At 38.0% G+C, this 24,332-nt stretch overlaps 1 protein-coding gene across 1 annotated transcript; it reads right to left on the minus strand.

The window, feature by feature from the left end:
• Positions 1-286: 286 nt before the first annotated feature.
• LOC126374676 (pickpocket protein 28-like) lies at positions 287-21,391 on the minus strand. The gene is made up of 14 exons (XM_050021388.1): positions 21,200-21,391; positions 20,402-20,593; positions 18,120-18,249; positions 16,952-17,067; positions 16,150-16,246; positions 13,935-14,080; positions 13,069-13,177; positions 12,337-12,426; positions 11,526-11,665; positions 11,188-11,318; positions 4,374-4,433; positions 3,148-3,319; positions 1,411-1,584; positions 287-400 (listed from the first exon to the last, which is right to left on the minus strand). The coding sequence occupies exons 1-14, from the start codon at positions 21,214-21,216 to the stop codon at positions 352-354; spliced, it is 1,623 nt and encodes a 540-aa protein (XP_049877345.1). The 5' UTR covers positions 21,217-21,391; the 3' UTR covers positions 287-351.
• Between the last annotated feature and the right edge of the window lie 2,941 nt (positions 21,392-24,332).

Consider the following 24,332-nt stretch of genomic DNA (forward strand, 5'->3'; position numbering starts at 1 on the left):
TGATCTGAGAGAGAGATCTGAGAGGATCACATTTGAAAGAATCAATCGACCCTAGTGGGCGATAGAGAAAAGCGCAGAGAAAGGGAAAGCGGCGTAATTTTAAGGGGTCCTCTTACCTAAGCTGAAAATAAGACAGCCTTGATAGCGAGCGAAATCCAAATATGTAATTTAAGGTAACATTGTTTAAACAGAAATAAAATACATCACTATTAATATAATATTTTATTATTTAAAGTTAAACAATAGTTCTATTACTTTTTATTTATTGTTAATTTGATTATTATGGCCACAACTCGAGATTCAAAACTTATAACTAATTAAGTAAGTAGATACCGTAGGTACTTCATTAATTTACTCTGCTGCAACAACTGTAGCAGACCTTCGTATTTGACACCATAATCTGAAACAAAGAAATCGTATATTACTTGTGCATTAAATATAACATAATACCCACTAAGTAGCTACTTCTAAGAACTCCTGACACGGTCGAAAGACAAATAATTGATATCACGTGGATTCCCAGATTTGTACTGGGTGCATTTCTTCGAGGCAATGACGCCATAAATCGTCTGAAACAGACGTATAAGGCCAATGATGATGATGATGATGACCGGGTAATGGTAATAGGTATCTATAACTAAACTAAACTAAAACCATATGTAATGGGTTCGAAATAATAGAATCCCAAGACATAAACTTAAACACGACTTTTAGCTTTGATTTCACGTTTAGATCATAAACAATTGATATCACATGGTTTTCAGAATTTGTGCCTGGTTAACAGACTACACTGGCGAGAAGTGGGTGTTATAGTACTATGCACCTTTGCTTACCCCATCGGGAATACTTCTTCTATAGTGTAGGTTGTGAGGTGAATTACCAACCTCATCAACCCTGGTGTCAGGGTTATTATTGAGCCGCCAAAGGCCCCTGACATGGCTCATGTAACGACTACTTACTTACATCAGTAAGTAGTAACCGGGACAAACGGCTTAACGTGACTTTCGAAGCACGGATCATCTTACTTTTTGGACAATCAGGTGATCAGCCTGTGATGTCCTAACCAAACTAGGAAATACAAATAGATTTTTGTGACATGTCCCCACCACTGGACCACAGAGGCCGTTCTCGAAGGACGGGAATACTTGTTGTCGGTTATACTTGTTATGCTATCATAATGATGTTATGCAATTTTACGGAAGACTCGACAGAAGCCCTCCTAAAACTATACGTTTAATTCTGCTGGCCAGTTATTCTGTGCGCCATGTGGCCGAACCTTCAAATAGAAGTTCGGTTTTGCTAGCCACATTAGAGCGTATCATAACAACGACCTGGGATAGACATTTAGGAGTCGCCGTCGCCGGACACGGCTTGGACGCGATGATGATGATGATGATGATGCAATTTTACCTCATAGTGAAATAGTAGATGATCTCAACAAGACTAAGGAAGGAGAAGCCCATGAACAGCCCCATGATACCGCCGCAGTTGGCGAGGAAGTCCACGCCGCCGTACAGCTCCGAGCGGCGCAGTGACGTGAACAACTCCTCGGCGAAGTAGACCACCAGCCCTGACGGTAGCCTCCTGGATGACGGACAAAATACAGAGGACTTCAATAGGTCACTGAAGACTCGTGGCTTGAGTTGACCATTACAGAGCGAGTATGGCTTAACATCTGGCCTATACCATATCACGTTGGTATAAGAAAAAGCTCAGTGAAGCAGGGATACCTACTCAATTCTTGCTTTTGCAATGGCTCATTATTAGAATACCTTTTGTCAGTCAAATTAAATAGCCTATATAATAAAGTACATATTAACACAGTAGTTAAACAAAAACTTTACAAAAAAGGTTACTTATGTATGTTATGTGTGTTATGTTTTGTGTATTTGTGTGCAATAAAGTGTTTTTATTATTATTATTATTGTTACTTATTATAAAATTAAGTGATTATTTAGAAGATATGAATGCATGGGATTACTGTCTGAGAACTGATATTAGGCAGCTAAATTATTCAATTGTATACCAATATTTTGTGTTTCTTTTATTTTTTTAAAGAACGTCTAGGGCCCTGTGCCGAGGTTTTTCTTGCAGCTTCTTTTCCCCGGCTATACAGGTTGTGAGAAGCTGCAGTAGTTTTAGGCGGATGAGACGTTCGTTATGTAAAAATTGACGATTCAAAGTGTAACTATGTTACCTACTGAATAACGATATTTTTGAATTTGAGATAGCCAACATTAAGAAAATATATCATCACTAATTTAAGAGCCACGCCCTTATCGGTGTAGCAACCTCCATACTAACGTACTTTTTAGGCAAAAATAGAGCAGTGGTTTCTCTCTTGCCTTCTGCCCAAGAAAATATATGCGCCACCGAAATTAATAAGTTTGGGGCATTTGAATAACATCCTCCTCGGGCTTCAAACACAAACTTCCAGATCGTTGGTGGAGCGATCAAACCACTAGACCATTAGAGCATAACATTTTTTTTTTTGACGTGACTTATTGTAGTTTTGCCGCAGATGGCATTAACTACTTAGCCGGAGAAATGGGGAGCGCTGAAGGCTTTCACCCGGTACAACGTTTAAGAAAACAGGCCTGAGGGTGGCGCGAACCTCGGCTCAGGGCGTCGTTTGAGAATAGAACATATTGAGTTTGAAATTGAGTAGAAAGCATAGGTAACAATGAAGGTACATCTTTTGCAAGATGAACTACTTAAGTACCGTCACCAATCTTTCTGTTAGACCATCGTGGACCAGATAGGTGTTGAGGCGTTAGAGACTGTTATTTAATTACTTTTTCGTATTTCGGTACTGATTATGGGGTGCGAGTGGGCGCCGTTTTAGGGTGGGCAAAACCCTGGTCCTGTTTTGGTTGAGCCTGGCAGCCCCGGCTCTACAGGGGAGTAACTGAATTGAGCACACCTGTCCTGTGAATTAGACCTCTTAGCAGCCACATAAAACTCATTCATTTAATGGGTGGCCGTAAATTTACGAAAAAAAATGTATTTTGAGGAGCGCCACTGTAAGGTCTCGCACCACCGAAATACTTTGCTAGGGCCGCCACTTATATGTATAAGATTGGCCGGAGAAATAGGTAGCGCCGAGGGCTCTCATCTGGTGAAAATTTAATGGTAGTAGGTACTCACGATTCATTAGCAATATCAGGGTTAGGATTCCTCCTGTAAGTGGTGAGGTCGTACACCGCCTGGGACACCTCAGCGTCATACTTCAACTCGGTGCAAGCTTGCAGACAGTCGCATTGGTGGACTTCCTCCTTCGACTCCGGTTTTAACGAGGACTTGGATAGCGAGAGCTCCTCTGTGAAATAATAATTAATTAATTAAGTTTATTGTTCGGTAACGCGGGAGCATGGCCAATGGGAACGAATATTATAGTGTTAGTGACATCGTAACGATAAGTTTGAAGGTTGATTCAGACCATGATTCTGAGTTGATATCAAGTGGAATTTTCCGTAGCAAAAGTACAATAACTTGTACTGAAAATAATTTAAAAAAGCACTAAAATTTTCATGAGTTTTCAGATTGGAAATTCCGCTTGATATCAACTCAGAATCATGGTCTGAATCATCCCCCCAGTATTCGTTACGGTGTCACTAACACTCATACGTACTTGTATGGACACCTGTACGTACTTGTAAGGAGTGTAAGTGACATCGTAACAAATACTGGGAGCGATGATTCAGCTGATTTTTCTTAGTTAATATCAAGTGGAATTTTTCATTGGCTGAATCATCCCCTCAGTATTCGTTACGATGTCACTAACACCCTGTATGAGACGACGACCGTATCATAAAACTTTCCACATCATTCAATGTCTTGGTGCGCCGTGTGATCATCTAATTTAGTCAACAATCAAACATGAATTCAAAAACAAATTCGTAAATCATTGTTTGGGCCCATACTGGGATTAGAGCCTGCGACCTCACAGTGAGAGTAAAGCGTTCTTCCAACTGCGCTACCACGGCTCTATTGCTCACGGATATTTTTTTATTTAGCTCTTTCAGCAGGTCATCATCATCAGCCCATTAACGTCCCCACTGCTGGGGCACGGGCCTTCCCTATGGATGGATAGGGAGATCGGGCCTTAAACCATCACGCGGGCCCAGTGCGGATTGATGGTTATTAACGACTGCTAATGCAGCCGGGACCAACGGCTTAACGTGCCTTCCGAAGCACGGAGGAGCTCGAGATGAAAACTTTTTTTTGTGATCACCCATTCTATGACCGGCCTTAGCGAAAGTTGCTTAACTTCAACAATCGCAGACCGAGCGCGTTTACCGCTGCGCCACCGAGCTCCTTTAGCAGATACCTTATTTACTTAAATTACTTTTTACTGAAATTCAAGAACTTACCTAAAGCTTGAATTATGCAACTCTTTTTGCCACCGCCGCATACTTTCGTCTCCGGGCCATCTGTGAAATAAATTATAAACAAAAACATAAGTATTGGTCCTGATTCCCGTAGACACCATCAAAAGGAAAGGGACGGGTAATCGACAGGCATAAAATTTATAGAACACACGTCAATTTTATATTGGCCCTCTCCCATTTTTTATATTGGCCAATAACCCGACAGAATTAAGTTGACAGCACACATCAAACGGGTTGCATACCAGTGAGATGCCTATTTTATTCGCCCCGGTTATTCATCCATTTTAAAATTAACACTTGTCAATCATACTTATAAGTAACTTAAAAAAAAAAATTAGGACGTGTCTGCAGGAAATCCGCAGGGCCACTGTCCTACTGCTGACAAAAGGCGTCTCTTTCTTTTCTCCACCCTTCATAGGCAGGCATCAAGTGCATAAATTCATAAAAAATCTGGTAAGTATGTATTTTCTTCTTATATCTGACCCCTTCTGACCTACCTACACGACATACCTACATAACATAACTCAATATACATAGACAATTAGGTACGTCCCGCTGCTGAGATGGAGTATTGTGCAGGCAGATGTCGAGCCACCGAACTGCCCAAAAAAGAAAAAGGCAAGTACCTACACGGAATGCAATTAATATTTAACATCACATAAAGGCACTCTATTAACCCAATTAGTAATGTATGACCCACGTCTATTAGTTAATTAAACGAAGGTCGATTAGCAATTAATCAACATGGTAGTTGCCCTTTTTATATCATTTTATTATGGGCAAAGCACGTAAATGGAATTACAGTGTTATACAAATTACTGCCCCATTGGGCAGAAAGCAAGAGGGAAACCACTGCTCTATTTTTCCTTAGAAAGTAGCATGGAAAGGAATTCTACACCGACAAGTGCGTAGCTCTTTTAGTGATGATGATACAAAAATTACTATTTTGTAATTTCCTTGTAAGAATGGCTTTCGTAAACACACTTCGGTACAATGCAGTGCAATTATAAAGTGTGTAGTGTATTGGTCTCAATATAATTATATAAATAAATATCGGCTCGTTGCCACACACTACGTCTTCACTCCACCCCCGTACATACCCGTACGTTTACTTTTTAATTGTGGCCACCGCGTAGTGCATTGCCCGAGACGACAGAATATATATGTGAATCGATTATATCGATTCAAGTATTTTATAATATATTACATATGCCTGCAGTGGGACACTGAGTGTTACTAATAATAATAATTACATATTTATTTATATATTTAATTATACCTACGTGTATTACAATAAGATGTGTTTATGTACTTATTTAAACACTACATCCCTTCCTTGTTTTGACAAACCTTTATTTTAATCAACTATTCATTCCTAGTTTGTATTAATATTGAGCCATAATATAATAAAAGTCTCCTCAATAAATCTTTTAACCAAATCGTTAGAAGTTTAATTATGAAATAACATTTTTTAGCATCTTGTCCATTACTGCCCTTAAACTTTCTTCAACTGGACAATGGAATGTTACCTTTAATTTGCTGCCCTGTTTCATTGTTCAGTAGTTCAAGGTTTCCATCTTTTTTTTATTCTACAGCAGGGTAGTTGGCTCGTACCTAATTCAAGCAACTCCTGTCTTCGACATCCACCTATTTTGGTTTTGTGTCGCATCATCGCATGTCGTCTTTTGTCGGCATAGTCTTTCCCTTTCTCTTTATGTTCTTTGTTATTATTTTTTTTGTTTCCAGGTCTTTGTAGTTATTACGCGTCACATATATCTCTGCAGGTGTTTTGTCGGTAACGGTGTTCGGTGTGTTATAAATAATAATTTAGGGACGCTTTTCAATTAAGTTTCTCCCAGTTAGTGCCTACTTTCTATGATATTTTTGTTCCTTCCAGGTTTTTGTCGCGGTATAGCCTTATTGTTGTTAAATTCGGTTGGTACTTATCCATTTGCCAATAAAATTTACCAACATTAAGAAACTTTGATTTTCTGCAATCGCTTTAATAATAATATGTTCTTTAATTCAGACATCACAGGGTCCATATTTCGACATACCAAAAAAATCATTGTCATAATTAAGCTTTAATTTACAATAAGAAATTAAAAAACTATAAAAAAATTAAATTAAATACAGAGAGAGAGAGAGAGACCACTCTCTTACGTATTATGGCATGAAATCAATTCAATCATCAATTAATTTCATGAATTTTCTGCTTTGAGTTGTAGAGAATCTTGGATAGAAAACATAGGTACATTTGTTATTTATATTTGTTTAATAAGTTTGTTTTAAGTGCAATAAAGAGATTTATGTTGTATTGTATATTTTTCTAAAGTTTTTTTTTCTTTCTTCAGAGAGCTCATGTCCAAGAAATTTCACTTTTCAGGCCGATAAATATTTTTCTTTCCCAATAGCACCACAAGTTTTCTGTTCTTTTTTAAAGTATTTTTATTTAATATTTCATAGGTATGTATACTTAGGTTGTAACGATATCAACCTCTCTGATTAACATCGGTCCTGGCACCAACTTCATGTCCTGGCTAGATGCCTCGCTGATAACACACTTTCAAAATTTCCATACCCTTCGAATTTGGTGTTTCACCGTCACTTCCCTAACACCTCCCGTTGTTTTGGATCATTTGTTGATATGCCACAGCTATCGGCATGCGAGTTCTGTTCCAGTTAACTGTACAAGTGCATATTCATGTTTGTCCATTTACCGACCTCAGGATATTTAATCATCAACCCATATGGGGTAGGTGCACCTCAAGCCATATCCCCCCTATCAGAACCTCTCATCCACCATCGTTCAAGAGCTGTTAGGAAGGTCCAAGTTTTACGAGTTTACAATAGTTTATTATATTTAGTTAGAGAGGGTTCAAATAACAAATCAAGCTTCATTGAATGGTTAAGGTATTTATTATATGGATCTTTCTAGCCTTAAATAAATAGTTTATTATTATCAATTTGTTTGCAACTAGACTTCATGTTGGATGTTCCTTCATTATTACTTGTTTCTCAAATTTTCCCTCTTTTTAGATTCTACATCTGCGTCAATTTTCCTATTTTTCGTGTTGGTCTCGTCTTACATTAGTTGCGGAAGTGTCCACTTAAGTATCCCACATTTTTAGCATATTGTTCCTGTCGCGGGACGTGTTATGTCTCGAGCAATGTGTCTCTTGCTTCCACATCTTTCACACTCTTGTTCCAATTATTGTCAGATTTGACTGTACTGTATTTGAAGTTAAGTATCTTATTGACAACCTGTGTCTGTATTTTTGAAATCTACTATCTGTCGTTCAACAGCTTTTGAATGTATTTATTATTCGCATTCGCTGCAAGTACAACCTTGTGTTAACTTATTTCCTCACCTAAGGTTTTCTTCCGTAACTCATCCGAAGCACCTTTTTTTTCCATGTTTGTGAATACACTCTTGCTACCTTATGATTCCCGTTTGCGAGGAGTCGAAAAATATTATGAACTTCGTAGACTTTGCTTTAGAGTCAAATATTCATTCACCGTTTTATAGAAATATTGAAAACGTCTTCCCCATAAGCAGCGACATAAGCTCCCGGAATATTGTTGAATATGTATTGTAGTTCATGTCCTCTAAAATGCAACAAGCAAGGTCTCTTTTTAACTGTTGTATCAATGCCAGCTGCTTCAATAAAATATTCAAATCCTTCTTCCATCGCTATTATCTAACAGCGACAAACCAATCACCAAACAACCATCACCTTCACCTTTACAATATATATATATTTTTATAACATAAGCTCACGACTACATCTCAACCGGAGCAGTCAAAGACACATCCATCGCAAGACGAACCAAGCACCCACACCTCACCAAGCCCTCAGTCAGACCAACGTGATAAGTGAGCCATACCGCCGCACACAACGGTCGAGCCAACCGTCCCAGCGAAAACCACACTCAAGACAAACCAATTACCCACCAGTACAAGTCCGGCACCGAGGATCAGACCCTCGCTCCCCGACTGAGAAGCAACATGTCGTACCACAGGACCACAGTGTATTTTTTTCTATCGTTTAGATTGCCATGCTGTAAGCAATCATTTCTCTTGAAATCGCACACAGTATTCATGCCTCACTCAGCAGAGTCCACATAATACCAGGGTCGTGGTTCACGCCGCGACCTATGCTGATTTAGACCCTTTTATTTCAATGAACATACTTTTATGCCCTTTTATTACTATTTTGTGAAAACTTCAAATGACGTCACTGTCCTGCTCCTAGGCGTGTCGCCCCCTTGTAGTACACAATTTTTTGTTCTGTTCTATTCATTTGGATGCATGGACCATTGAAATGGACCACCCAACTCGCACGACCAACGACAACTGATTTCTTTATTTAAGGCATGGTCGATCACCACCATATTGCCAATTAAGGCATGATCCAAAACTATCAAGTCGCCATTTAAGGCATGGCCAAAGACCACCAAGTCGCCATTTAAGGCATGGTCAAAGACCACCAAGTCGCCATTTAAGGCATGGTCAAAGACCACCATATCGCCATTTAAGGCATGGTCAAAGACCACCGTAACGCCATTTAAGGCATGGTCAAAGACCACCAAGTCGCCATTTAAGGCATGGTCAAAGACCACCATATCGCCATTTAAGGCATGGTCAAAGACCACCATATCGCCATTTAAGGCATGGTCAAAGACCACCAAGTCGCCATTTAAGGCATGGTCAAAGACCACCATGTCGCCATTTAAGGCATGGTCAAAGACCACCATATCGCCATTTAAGGCATGGTCAAAGACCACCAAGTCGCCATTTAAGGCATGGTCAAAGACCACCATATCGCCATTTAAGGCATGGTCAAAGACCACCATATCGCCATTTAAGGCATGGTCAAAGACCACCAAGTCGCCATTTAAGGCATGGTCAAAGACCACCATATCGCCATTTAAGGCATGGTCAAAGACCACCATATCGCCATTTAAGGCATGGTCAAAGACCACCACTAGATCACAATTTGTTTTGCAGAATTTCTTTTATATATTTTGTTAATTGTAAATGACAAAATATATAAAAGAAATAATAAACTATTTCTATTCTATTTAAATGCCGAATAATAAAAAAAACAATCCTTTTTTTTAAGGTAAGTATCTAGTTTTAAAAGGATTTGATAATAAATTAAATTTACAACGTTCATATAATAAAGTCACAGTCGTTTAACAATTAAAAAAAACAAATAAAAATGTTTAAAAATAACTTCATCAAATAATTTAAATATTTAGCCATCGACTCTGAAACCAGGCCAAAAATATATTTTTCGATTATTTGAATATCGCATTGACAACACTAGTTACCAATAAATTAAAAAATAATAACTTGGCGGGTTTTCGCGATATTCCTTCGCGATAATCCTTATGAGGATTACTTATTTACATTACTACAAATGATAAGAAAACTATTTAGTTACATCATAATTGATTCTTCTGGACTTTTTTACTTATCAAAAGATGATAGTCTGTCCGTTCCTGCTCGCGTTCAAACATCCCGCCGCTGAACAATTTTCTAATACATACAGTTGCAGTTCTTAATGTTATTCCCTTTCCTTTTAAACAAAACAGATACTCACCTCCTCGTCGCCAAAATATGTAGTGTATTGGTCTCAATATAATTATATAAATAAATATCGGCTCGTTGCCACACACTACGTCTTCACTCCACCCCCGTACATACCCGTACGTTTACTTTTTAATTGTGGCCACCGCGTAGTGCATTGCCCGAGACGACAGAATATATATGTGAATCGATTATATCGATTCAAGTATTTTATAATATATTACATATGCCTGCAGTGGGACACTGAGTGTTACTAATAATAATAATAATAATTACATATTCATTTGTATATTTAATTATACCTACGTGTATTACAATAAGATGTGTTTATGTACTTATGTAAACACTACAAAGTGGAACAAAACTTGTTAACCGAGTATGTGGTTTCTAAGTCGGTGTTATAATACCTACCATATAGTTTTTTTTTTTAAATATCATCACAAATAGGTACGGAAACGTTTGTTTTGAAGATCAAGGTTTAATTCAAAGCCATGGATTAAACAAGAAACTTATTTATGTAGATGTGACTTATTGTAAGTTATTTTTGTCTCGATTGCATTTATTATTTGATTGAACTAATGAGGAACGCTCTGTTTTATTAGGTATTTTACATAAAACACTATAATTCTTCTGGCGTCATCTGGTTGCCAATTAATGTACTGCTGGATGAAATTCTTCGTTGTATCTACACGACAATGGTTTAACAGAAAACTCGGTGAGGTGTAGGTACTTAGTTCATCTTGCGATGGATGTACTTCCGACTGTCCCAATTGGGATATCTGGTAGTATGCTTATGATATATTATAACAAGGGCCAACCTTGTCATAACGTAACAAATAAGCTCACGCTCAATAAACTCACCTTTGGTGTAAATCATAGTACAAAGTGATAATTTTGCATTTTTACTATTCTAAGGATAGTTGTTTTCTATTTTTAAGTTAGCATAAAATATTAAGTTAGTCATCTATAGTGTAAAGGGTTCATGCCCGCCCCAATTGTGTTAGATACACACATAATTTTACTGTGGCAACACACATTCTCTTTGATCTTAATTTTTAACATGTAACAGTGTCAGTCTCGAATAAACCCAATTTAAAATTACTTAAAGGTGACTTCTCATTTATTGAACACAACAAAATGATAAAAAGACCGGCAAATGCAAGATTTCTGAAAACCCAAAGCAATAGTTATAAAACTTACGAGGCATATACAGAGGCACACAGTCGCACCGCCTCGCAGTGTGGTTGGAAGAACACTCCAGCTCGCAGTTCCTCTGGGTATAAGTCCGGAAGAAGCGGAGGTACCTTTCCTCCGGAAAGTAACACTGACGCCTGAAAACGATATTTTTAGACTTCATTTTAAAAACGCGTGTGACAAAAAACAGAATGGTTTATGCCTATTTTATGTCGTATTTAACTCCTGGCTCTTGGGTGTGTTAGGTTCCCACGTACAATGACCGGTACCTCTTTTTTATTTACTTATAAATAAAATTATATACATGTACACATTAATACTATAGCCAAACTACAATAGTTTACTTGCGCGGAGGATAGTGCCTCAGCCCCTCTGAAGTGTCCATGACTCTAGGGGTGATAGCCGCGGCGGATTGAAATTTGATGGGTAGACGGAAGAAGTTCTGGCCCATGTTTGGTAACTCTGCCGGGTTGTGGAGCCAGATCTACAGAATAAGAATTATACAAATACAACAAAATACATGAATGTTTCGGAAGGCACGTTAAGCCGTTGGTCCCGGCTGCATTAGAAGTCGTTAATAACCATCAATCCACACTGGGCCCGCGTGATGGTTTAAGGCCCGTTCTCCCTACTCGTATCCCGTGAAGGCCCGTGCCCCTGCAGTGGGGACGTTAATGGGCTGATGATGATGATGATGATGACATGAATGTTAGAAACAGTAGTCGCTCACGACGACTATTAATTATATTTTATTTATTTATTCAGGGTGCCGCCATCAATCTTTAATCATTTAAGACATCAGACCTGAAGGTGTCCAGTTGGGCGCGCCCCTCGGTTCAGAGCGTCGCTTGAGAGAATTTATATTATACTTAATAATCAATCGAACGTAAAGTCGGCCGTAGCGATGAGCGCTGAAAGAGGAAAAACTTCTGAAGTGTTTGTTGTCGCGTGCTGATTGGCCGCCTATACGGCTAGAGTTATCGGGTCATCAGGATCGTATATTATAGTCCTTTGGGAGCTGTTTTTTTTTATTACCGTCCCTAATTGGGATGTATTCGGAAGCCGTTACTACCAGGGGACTTAGGTGCAGAGCAGAACTGAACGAGAGAGATATACTGATATATCTGTACGAACAAAAACAAAGTACAAACTCACTTTAAATCCTTGCACGGGTCCTCGGCAAACTTGATCCAAATCTCGAATGTCCGTCAGTAGAATAACCTCGAACTCCACACCTCCATAACTCTACAACATACAAACATTATTTACTGTTTAATATACTTACTTAGGTATAAGTGTTTTCTGTGACCTATTCTTTCCGCCTCAAAGTTGCAACATTCCACGGTCAGAAATATTGTCTATTTCAGTTTTCTGTTCTTATCTACTAAATATTAAGCTAGACCACCGGAAGATACACAGAATATTTTGTCTATTTGCAAATATCCGGTTCGAACTTATATACAGATAGGGAATGCAATCCCGATCTCGCGAGATCTCGTCTTAGTTTTCAAAATCAATCCCGAAGCATAACATGACGACATTCCGTTCGAGATTGACGGGATTGGGCGAATCTCCTTAAGCTATACTTTTTGTTTTGATTATGCTGCTTCCAAAGAAAACCTAATTATTTAGTTAGTAATATTAAAGAATAAAGGTTTGTTTTCTTTCAAAAGATATTTTGTTTTGTTTTGTTTTGTTCTAACCCCACTATCACAAACAAGCAGTTATCATCGTTTTCAGTCATCTCGAAAATTTCGGGATCTCGCGAGATTGATATGTCCAATCCCGCGGGATCTCGAATTTGCAATCTCGAGTCAGGATTGCATTCCCTATGTACAGAGGTAAGATACCATCACGCTACGGTGCAAAATGCATGTTTAAACTCACCGGACCTCTTAGAGGGTAGGTGTTGACGGAAGCGTCTTGAGGATATCCCCTTTCTAAAGTCCATTCGCTTCTGTTATGTCCTGCTACGTGATAATAATCCTTGTGAAGACTGGAAAGTAAATATAAGGTATAAATATTACTACTCGTATTTATGGCCTAGTAGTTAATGCCAGGAAAATCAAGAAAGACACGCCAAAAAATTATCTACTCGTATAACTGCTTTTTCTTGTAAAGAATCCCGTAGATACCGAACATAACCAGGCGAAGTCGTGGTAAAACGTGAACCTATTGCCAACGTGTTTATACGACAGCAGACAGGTTCCTTAGTCATAGTAGTAGTCAAAGTAGTCATAAAGGTTTTGAAGAGAAGTACACCAGGAAACTAAGGTGACTGAACAAATACAAATACGCTTCTTTGCTAAAAAATAACCATTTTTTACGTGTCAAAACTAACTACCGACATAATACTCATTGTATTATGTCGGTAGTTAGTTTTGACACGTAGAGCAGATGAAGAATATTCCTAATAATAACTTTACGAAAGCAGTATATAAAGCGAAGGCTGGGGGCTGGCAGAGAACATGTCCTTAAAAAAGGTTCAGTACGATCTACTCTGAACCGGCGAGCGTGCAAGAGAGGTGGGTAGAAGCAAATAGAATTCCATAGTCTCAACTTACCCTGGTGGAAAATAGGCGTGGTTATATAATACAGGATGTTTACAAATATATTAATGTATTAAATTGTAAACAACAACATTCAACGCCAGTTGTCTATGGAGAAGTTCTATATTATATAAAACTGGCTTTGCGAATGGCCTATTTGCCTGGCAGTGGATTCGGATAGGCAAAAATAACATAAGTAGGTACTTCTCCATTCGGAACATCTCTTCAGCGGAGAGCATGTTGAAGGTGAAGCAGTAGCCGTCCTTGGTGAGCGTGTGGGTGAACATCTGTGGACACGTCAGGTTATCCCACAGGCACGCTAGGAACACCTCGTCTAGGGTTGGCGCCAGCTGCAATCAATACCAGATTCTTTGCTCTTTTTGTTGGTTTTTTATTTAACTGGAGCTGAGGGCCTAGCGAAGTTGTAATGTTCCTATTTCTACATTCATTAATGTACTTATATATTTTTTTATTCTATGACTAAACTATGGTCAACCTAGCTCAGACGCTGGTGGGGAGCGGAAAGTTGCCGTTCTATACGTAGTATTATTCGTTATTCTATGCTTATATACTTAGCCCGAGTGAATCATAAGACCGAATGTTCTTTTAAAATCCAAATCCCCTTGTTTAACTATTCCATACATACATACTTAAACTCACGCTTATTTCCCACCGGGGTAAGCAGAGAGTAACTATTGTGTATTGTTTATTGTGTTATTTTAACTATTGTGTCCGGAAATGTCGGACTTTAAGAAACCTCCTAATAAGTACATGAACCAACGAAAGGTGTTCATACTCGTACGCTTTGAGATAATAAGAGCCTATTTCTCTATCTAGTCAAGCTGTTAAGGGTAGTAGAGGCAAAAATCTATAGAGTAAACGTGTATACATATATGATACATTCTGGGTTCCCGTTTTGTCCATAATGTCAGATTTTGGTATGAGATGCGGTCTAGTAAACTTACGTGAATTTTCTGTATCGCTCTAACATAGATGGTAACTACCGTCTATATCAACGTAATGTCAATGATAAGGATCAACTGAACATTGTAATCACCTCCTAACTATTGGTTATTATCGAATGTCCAAAGGGCCATGATATCGCTTTTTTAAAGTAGTAGTTACGTAGTGCTCGCTTGTCAGGCATGCATGTAATAAATTGCCCACTGTTTATAAAAGACGGACTTCAAAAATAAAGGTTTGGCAAAAAATAAGTCGAGGTCAAAAAGATATACAGTCGGATTTATACAGTCGAGGTCAAAAGGATATACAGTCGGATTTATACAGTCGAGGTCAAAAGGATATAGTGTTTTTTGTTTCCTTAAAATTAGTCAATAAAGGATTAAGAACACATTACAAAGCAAGAGCTGTGGTGTTTAAAAGGTCAGATTAAAGCAATTCGCTTAAAAAAGCAATATTGCTACTTCTTGATATTGCGCGCTTACTTTTATATGCGCAAATGTCCAATTGCAATATTGTTTTTTAGATGAATTGCTCTGAAAAATGTAAGGACCCTAAACACCGTGTGTCATGGTTTATATTTGTACATACTCTCAAAAATGGGTAGGTACGGTCACGAGTACTAATATGTATTATACATTTTTATACCATGTCACATTAACTTTTTTGACAAATTGACCCATAAGTCACATTAAATGTCAAATATGTTAGTGCGACAGGGTTCTAAAGTGGGTACATGATATTGCTCATGACTGTACATATATCTATAAGTGCATGTATATATGTCCACTCTAACCACATCACCATAATATTATACAAATAATTGTTGTTTGTAACAAATATTTCCTCTCACTTAAGTAGGCAGTTACTCCCTTAATTGCAATGTCATTAGAAACCTATAAACCTTTGCTCAATTCAGGAATTCACGTTCCTTTTGCATATTTTGTCATTATACAAAGAAATGCGCGACGTTCAACGAATTTAATGCCACATTGATAAAAAACATTGATATTTTTAACAATTCTCCTCGATGCTACAAAAATAAAGTGCTAAATCACTTTGGTTCTCCTCATAAGCATTTAAATGTATTTACATTTATATTTCGATGATATTGGTTATAATATATATTTAATTTATTATTTATATAGTGTATACCTATAGTTTGGTTTGTTTAGTTTAGTTTATATACCTGGAACCTGACAGAGCGCAGCAGTACTATTCAGAGGCGAAGGACAGGAGTTTAAGTACGGCTTTGAAATAGACTACTCGCGTCAGACAGAGTAGGTACTACTAAGAGGGAAGGCACTGCCCTATTTTTCCCTAAAAAAGTAGTGTGGAGCATTCTCCACACTACAAACACCCACCCTTACACCCTTATTATGTTTATAATGTTGTCTGTAAAAGTTTATGTATTGTTGTATGTGTACTTAAATAAATAAATAAACTTCTTGAAACTCACCCTCTGTAGAGTTTTGATAGCGCTCACATTGGCAAAATCTGGACCATCACTTCGATCGTTGTTACATAACAACAACATGTCGTAATAAGTTTGCAAACTGTAAAAAACAGAACCTATTTATATGAGTAAGTACCTTTATTTAGAAACTCTTAAAAACAGCTTGATTAGTATAACAGCAGCGCCTTGGGCACAGCGACTTATACTTATTATTATTCTGATTACTCTAGCCATAGATGCAGCCAATCAGCTCGCGACACCAATCACTTCAGGACCCCGATACCGACCCCGCCGGCGTGGTCGACGATTTCCCTCAATCAGCGCTTATCGCTATCGGCCCACTAGGGTCGATTAATTCTTTCAAATATTTTTCCTCTCAGACGACGCCCTGAGCCGAGGGTCGCGCCCAACTGGGCACCCTCAATGTTGTACCGGGTGAGAGCCTTCAGCGCTCCCCATTTGACCGGCCAAGTAGTTAATGCCATCTGCGGCAAGTCACGTCCAAAAGCAAACCTCATTTAGGTCCCAATAATATATCTCATAAGTATGTCCGCAAAACCAAACATGACGTTCGTCTTCTCTGCAATTAAATTCTTGATCTTCTCCTATGTGCCCAGCTAATGTTAATAGGCTTGCCCACTATACGAGGAGTGGATGCACTATACACCTCTGCCTACCCCATTAGAGATATAGGGGTGATATGACATTATTATATAAAACTGAATTTCTTCACTTTGAATAAACTAAATAAGTGCCCCAAAAACAGTAAGATTGTGGTGAGACCTAAATAAAACTAAATACTTACTCTTCAGGACTGATGGTCGTAGGATCAGCCCATCGATCGAAAGATGCTTTGGTAAAGTTAAACACTCTCTGTCGAGGCTTTGTCTCGCTGCACAAGGTTACAGCTGGGAAAGGAATCTGAAATATGAATATAAAACTATATAATCATCACCTTAGCATTATCCCGTTTTTCACAGGGTCCGCTTAAACCTGAAGATTTGACAGGTCCGGTTTTTTACAGAAGCGACTGCTTGTCTGACCTTCCAATTTATAGACCTTAAATCACATACTTACCTCCGAAAATGCATTTCTCTAGAATGTGGGTTTCCTTACGAAGTTTTCCTTCACCGCTGAACGCGTGATAATAATTTATGATTCAAACATGAGTTCGAAAAACAAATTCGACAATTATTGGTTTAGGCCTGTGCTGGATTCGAACCAGCGACCTCAGAGTGAGAGGCAAGCGTTCTAACGACTGGGCTACCAGAAAAATAATATAAAAATATATAATATAATTAAATGTAAATACCTATAGACCAGAATTCAACATTAAGTAAAGAAGTCTTTTTAAATTGAAATTAAAATGAATCCAACAAGTTAATAATGATAACTTCGATAAATCGAGACTTTTTGTGATACATCTAACCATCACCGCATATTTCGGAAAAACTAGTTTTTGAGTAAAAACAAGATATGATACAAGCGCTTAGTTGTCCTACCATTATCATACAAGCTACGTTGCAGAAAGTCTAATAGGAGCAGGCGTCGTGCTAACTCGTATGGATTTTTTTGGAAACTTTATCCATTACCCACCGTCCATGAAAATGTTAAAGATGAAGATCCTGCAATGATGACAGGGGGCTTAAAATGGCCACATCGAAGCAATTCATCTAAGAAAGCAATATTGCTATTTGACATTTGTTTGCATTGCGCACATACTTTTATATGCGCAAATGTCAAATTGCAACATTGCTTTCTTAGATGAATTGCTTCTATGTGTATCTAAGAAAGCAATATTGGTATTAAATAGCAATATGTGTCAAGTTTTGACATTTGTTTGCATTGCGCACTTACTTTTATATACGCAAATGTCACATTGCAACATTGCTTTCTTAGATGAATTGCTTCGATGTGGCCATTTTAACACCTCAGATGGGTGAATGGTAAAACAAACACGTCAAAGTTCATACATGCCACACGGAGTTGGAGGTGTCAGCGAAGGAGACGATGACCGGCGTCTCGTCCCATTTGACCCACACCTTGTGGATGAAGATGGCGCATACCACCACGCTGGTTATCACCATCACCACCCACCATAACCTGCGATTTGAAATATACAAAAAAAAACTTTATTTGTAGAAAACCAATACACTATTATAGGTCTCTACTAATGTCTATAGTCTCTGCTTACCTCGATGGGAAATAGGCGTGAGTTTATGTTTGAAATATAACTCCTTACAATTTTCACGATTGTCTTTCTTCCTGAAAAGTACTTCCCAGTGTCCTCAGAAATGTTAAAAAAAATAAAAATTTCGATCATCGGAGACCCCTTGAATGTTATAGGTTAGTTCTAGAATTTGAATAGAATAATAATTTATTACTTAGATAAAACACAACATAAAATGTGTGTATGTGTGTGAGAAGTGTATCAGGATCGAAGCAAATGGAATTCTATAGTCGCTACTTACCCCGGTGGGAAATAGGCGTGAGTTTATGTATGTATGTATAAAATGTGATAAGTACAGTAGTTGTTTTTCATTTGTTATAGAACAGAACTTCGAATAATGCTTGAGAAGAAACGGCGCAACCATCTTCGATTTCAGTTTTCATTAGGTACTTACCTATAAGTAGTTGCCAATATTTGACAACTGGGCACCCTTAGGCCTGTTGTCTTAAATTTTGTACCGGGTGAGAACCCTCAGCGCTCCCCATTTGTCCGGCCAAGTAGTTAATGCCATTAGCGGCAAATAAACAATAAGTCACGTCAAAAAAAATGGCTTTCTATTTGCCAAATTTTAACTAATAGGGATGCCCGGTAAGTATAGTTAGAAATTAAAAAATTATGCCAAAACAAGACAAGAAACAAAATATTTATTTACTTATATCTTATATAAAAACCGTGATTATAAGTTATGTTGGCCTAGGTAAGTTTTATTATTCAAAGCTAATAAAGCACATTTAGGATCTCTAAATTCTTCAACCGGATATTACTCTCATGGTCAGCACAAAAAACAAATACAGACACCTACTTACATAAAAAGCAGCTGATGGAAAAATGTTTTGTAACCAACGAAAAATCAAATCAATAAAACTCAAAATCTTCTTTTTCTTTTTATAGTCCGTCTTCACGACTTTAAGATCCGTGATCGCGAGACTTAAATCGTAGAATCATGGGTTCTCAACCCGGCACGACCTCTGTACAACTGAATTTTGAGTTTCATAGATATGGCGTTGTCTCTAGGAATTGCGCCCGCATGTAAATAGGTTCACCCCATAATACGTAATAGGTATAACTTGAAACACAGTTGGCGAGGCGTGGATGTATATCTATACACCTCTGCCTACCCCTTTGGGATACATGCGTGATGCTCAGATGTAGTATTAAGTAAGAAGTTGTAAACAAGAGGTAAACTGAAATAGATAATAATATTTCTGATCGTGGATTTTTTTTACCTTTGATGGGTTTGCTCTTGGCCCCGGACTTGCCCGAAGGCCTAAGATGGAGCTGGCCCTTTTTTTTTTTTTTTACGTGACTTATTGTAGATTTGCCGCAGATGGCATTAACTACTTGGCCGGACAAATGGGGAGCGCTGAAGGCTCTCACCCGGAGCTGGCCCAGAAGGTGTCTGATCACTCTGATCTTGAAAGCACCAGGTTTATATGCATTCGAAAATACAGAAGACGGCAGAGAATTCCACTCCTTAGCAGTGCGCATAATGAAGGACGAAAGGTAATCTTTCAACTTTGAGGCAGAATCAGGTACTTACTAATTAGTAAGTAGGTCATGATCAATGCTCTACTGCATATAAAAAAGTAGCGTAACATGTCTCTAGGTAAGTATATCTCCATAAAAAGCAATAGAGACCAGTAGCGAGCGATCTGGGGGATTAAAAAGGCCACATTGAATCAATTAATCTAAAAAGCAATATTGCTATTTAACATTTGCGCATATAAAAATACCTAAGTGCGCAATGTCAATATTATTGTTTACTTATATTTAAAGTTTCACGGCGCATTGGCGCCTCTGCACTGTAAAGTCGTGAAATGTAAATAAATAAATAAATAGCAGTAGTGCTCTTGGAGGAATTGCATTGATGTAGCCTTTTTAACCTCCAGTTCGCTGGCTGCTGGTGTCTATCGTTTTTTATAGAGATAGGGACTAAGTAACTGCGTAAAGAATACCCCCCCCCCCTGTTGTTACGGCCCTCGAAAGCATTCGATACTTCGCTTGTGAGCTTTAAATGTACATTACCTTTCCACCCACGTGTACTGATCATCCAGGATATACCGGAACCCATGGAGCGTGGTGTTCGACATGAACTCCCGCAGGTTGTCACGAAAGGGTCGAGGCGTTTTCCTCAGCTTGGGCGCCTCTTTCTCTTGCAAATGAAGTTTCTGGGGCTCATTCGGCCCCTGCAGCTGGTAGCCTTTCGGCGACATGTGACTGTGTGGAGTGGTGTTTATGTTAATACAATACAGAGTGTTAGTGACATCGTACTCAGAGGGATGATTCTGAGTTAATATCAAGTGGAATTTTCCGTCGCAAAAATCGTGATTTCTTTTTAGTTTTTTTTATTAAGTATTTACAAATCTAAACTTTTGCGATGGAAAATTCCACTTGATATTAACTCAGAATAAAAAAGTCATCCCCCTCATTATTCGTCACGATGCAATGTCACTTACACCCCGTACAAATACATACAGTAGCCATACAAGTAGGTATGGGTGTTAGGGACACCGTAATTAATACTGAGGGGGATGATTCAAACCATGATTCTGAGTTGATATCAAGTGGAAAATTCATGATGTAGTGTTTTTTTTAAATTATAACTAATAATAAAGTGTTTATTTTAAACGTAATCGAGACAAAATACCTACACACTCATACATAGAACCCCAGTAAGTAATATCGTGCGGTTTTACCGATTGATAAACTTAGATATTTAATTATTTTTAGAAGTACTTACTTAGGTACTTACTAATTATATTTTGCACAAGTCCGATGCTTTGCAACTCAACGTTCCATTAAAAAAGTTTTTATAACACTCACCTAAAGTCTTCAGTCATGTTTGATGACAATTCTAATCTCACGCACTATACACTGAACAGTTTTTTGTATATGTATTCATCTATTTGTCTTTTTTTTAAATATTTGGACTGATATTTCACACAACCAAACACTCAATGCTCCGGCGGCCTTTTTCACATAAGGTCTTTAGACTCCGACTTTTTGAGGCGAACTAAACAACCGGTTAGGTTACTCCTCTTTTTAAATGAATACTGAACATTTACCCTTTGTTTTTTAATATTTATTACGCAATCGCGCCTTTGGGAAATAAAGCTATAGACGTAATGTATGGACTAAGTGAGTGATAGACAGGGAAATGGCGCTTTTAACGTTTACGTGATAGTAATTAACTAAAATAACAGCTCTATTTAAAATAATAATTAAATAAATACCGTGTTACTTGACACTTATCAATTTACTGAGTACCTAAACATTTTGAGCTAAAACACATAGAGCCTGGCGGTCTAGAATGCTTTTTGATATTTGTTACATGTCTGGCGCCTTTAGCAGCTCAAGTTTCTTTGGTTGGAATCCAACTCATAAAACACACGATGGAAGAAGATTTGTTATTCACCCTTTACGCAAACGCGCAAATCTCAAATTGCAATATTACTTTTTAGGTGAATAGGCAAATCAGTTACTTTATACTAAACGTCAAAACACGATAATACTATGGAATTTGTTTGAAGAGCACACTATGACGTCATAAAAGAATGTGATAAAATGTCGGACATATCATTAAGTATGTTTTTCTTGATTAAATTCATAAATAAGTTAAATTCATTATAATTATTACCAAAACGGTGTGCTCACGTGCCCTCACTGTGCGCGGGAGTTCATTGTAAAGATAGGCTATATTTTAAACCATCTTCGGGCGCATCAGCGTCGTGCCGACTAGGAGTCAAAGTGGTCGCCATGGCCGAAATCGGTCGGAGAGATCATCATCATCATCATCAAATAGAAAAAAGAAAATATTTTTCAATAGGTAGTTTTAGATCAGACTTTATCTGAGTTTCAGTTCTAAGTATGGGCAACCCCCAAAATGTATTGTTTTTATTTCTATTTTCGGGTGAAAATATTAATGTGGTTCACAGAATACATCTACTTAGATGTGTTGGTAAGTACTTAAGTACCAAGTTTCAACAGTACTTATAGCTCTTATAGTTTCGGAAAAAAGTGGCTGTTACATACGGACGGACAGACGGACGGACGGACAGATAGACATGGTTAAAGAGAATTTATTTCTTATTTCCAACATATTCAATGTCATTTACATAAGAAACAAAGTACTTACATTTGTATATGTTGGGTTTTGGGCTAATAATCTAACTACAAGCTCCTCCCTCCTTCAACGCGTGAAATTACCATTCAAATTTCGCGCACCTGACGCGGGAGCCGCGCGGTTCTCAAATCCGCCGCAACGCGTCGCCACCGTCAGCTTGGAAAAAACTATCGCCGGCCGCGGTTCGCGCTCCCGCTGATTAATTGAAGAAAATTACTGTTCTTGTGTTAATTGTGACAATAATACCCTGGATTGAAGTGCCTCGCTCCCGGGACAAAACGTGAGTGGAGTGAGCCTTTTATTTTTTGTCTAGCCCTTTTATATTGAAAAGGTAGATAAACGCCATTGGTCCTTCGAGCCGGATTTACCAGCTTATTAGACCAGGTTATTATAACATAACATTACACAGTACAATACATATTCATTTTCTAACATTATAGATTACACAAAGCTTTATTTCGAGTCTAAAGTTTGTGATTTCAATCTAATTTTAAAAGGGAAAATTTTCTTATTTATTTCGTGAGTGAGCGTCAGTTCCAAATTCAAAATGTCGGTCGCGTCGGCGGAATCAGTTATAGACGTGGAAGAATTGTTGAGACCACATCAAGCTCAAAAAGAAGTAGATTTCATGCGTATTCAATCTTTATATGAAATCGCTAAAACTGTTGATACGAATCCTTCTATTCTAACCGAATTCGAGATCCGCCTTCGAGAAATACATCAATGTCGAGATACCTTTCAAAAAGCTGTAATTGAAATAAACAAGTTGAATTTAGAATATAAACCTACTTACAAAACAAATTATCAAGAATTAAAAAGTTTTGACCAGTTATATTTCTATATTTTGAGTGTAGCTGAGAATCGATGCGCGGAAAGAAAAAATATCAACAATGTACTAGTTAAACTTGAAGGCGGTGATTCGCGTTGTGTGAAGCCCAAGTTGCCTAAACTTGATCTATTTCATTTTGACAGTAAATTGGAGAACTGGCAAACGTTTTACGATACATTTTTCAGCTTAATACATTCTAATAAGGATATCAGTAACATTGAAAAGTATTATTACTTGTTGTCCGCAGTTAGTGGGCCAGCACAGACTCTAGTAAAGAGTATGCCTATCACAGCGGATAACTATCCGATCATATGGAGTTTATTAGTAAAACGATACGAAAATAAGCGTGTTTTGGCCACCAATTACTTAGATAAAATGTTCAACTTCAAGCCATTGCAAACCGAATCAGCCGTCGGCTTAAATGCATTTTTACAAACATTTCAAGAATGTGTGAAAGCTCTGAATGTGCTTAATTTACCAGATTTATCTGGATTTCTTTTGTTCTATATTTCTTTACGTAACTTGGATGCGACCACGCGCCGTGAATTCGAGCAGAGCGTAGAACAGGACGATATGCCTACGTATACACAGTTGATTACGTTCGTGGAAAAACATGTTCGAGTTTTAGAAATGTCTGATTCTAAAACACAAACGAATAAAGCCACTTTTCAAAAACAAACGAGTACTAATTCCGTGGCAAACGCGAGTAGGTTCATTTCGAAACCGGGAAATAATTCAAATAAACAATCTCAAAAACCGTGTCTTTCTGCAGTCAGTGTCGACATACAAAAGGAGTCTAATAATAAGAATAACGTAAAATCAAAACAATGTTTGTATTGTGCCAAACCACATTCGATTTACAAGTGTTATCAATACGCGGATTTGACACCTGCGCAGCGGCTAGCTAAGGTCAATGAACTCCGTCTATGCGAAAATTGTTTACGCGATAGTCATTCATTGAGAGATTGCACTTCGAAGATTCGTTGTACTTTATGTAAACAAAT

This window comes from Pectinophora gossypiella, chromosome 17, assembly GCF_024362695.1.
Source record: "Pectinophora gossypiella chromosome 17, ilPecGoss1.1, whole genome shotgun sequence".
Taxonomy (NCBI): domain Eukaryota; kingdom Metazoa; phylum Arthropoda; class Insecta; order Lepidoptera; family Gelechiidae; genus Pectinophora; species Pectinophora gossypiella.

Excerpts from the sequence above, each read along its gene's own strand:
- LOC126374676 (XM_050021388.1), bottom strand. Across the intron at positions 17,068-18,119 it reads CCTCCAACTCCGTGTGGCAT|ATTCCTTTCCCAGCTGTAAC; the intron begins GTATGAACTTTG and ends TTCATATTTCAG. Across the intron at positions 1,585-3,147 it reads CCTGATATTGCTAATGAATC|GAGGCTACCGTCAGGGCTGG; the intron begins GTGAGTACCTAC and ends TCCGTCATCCAG.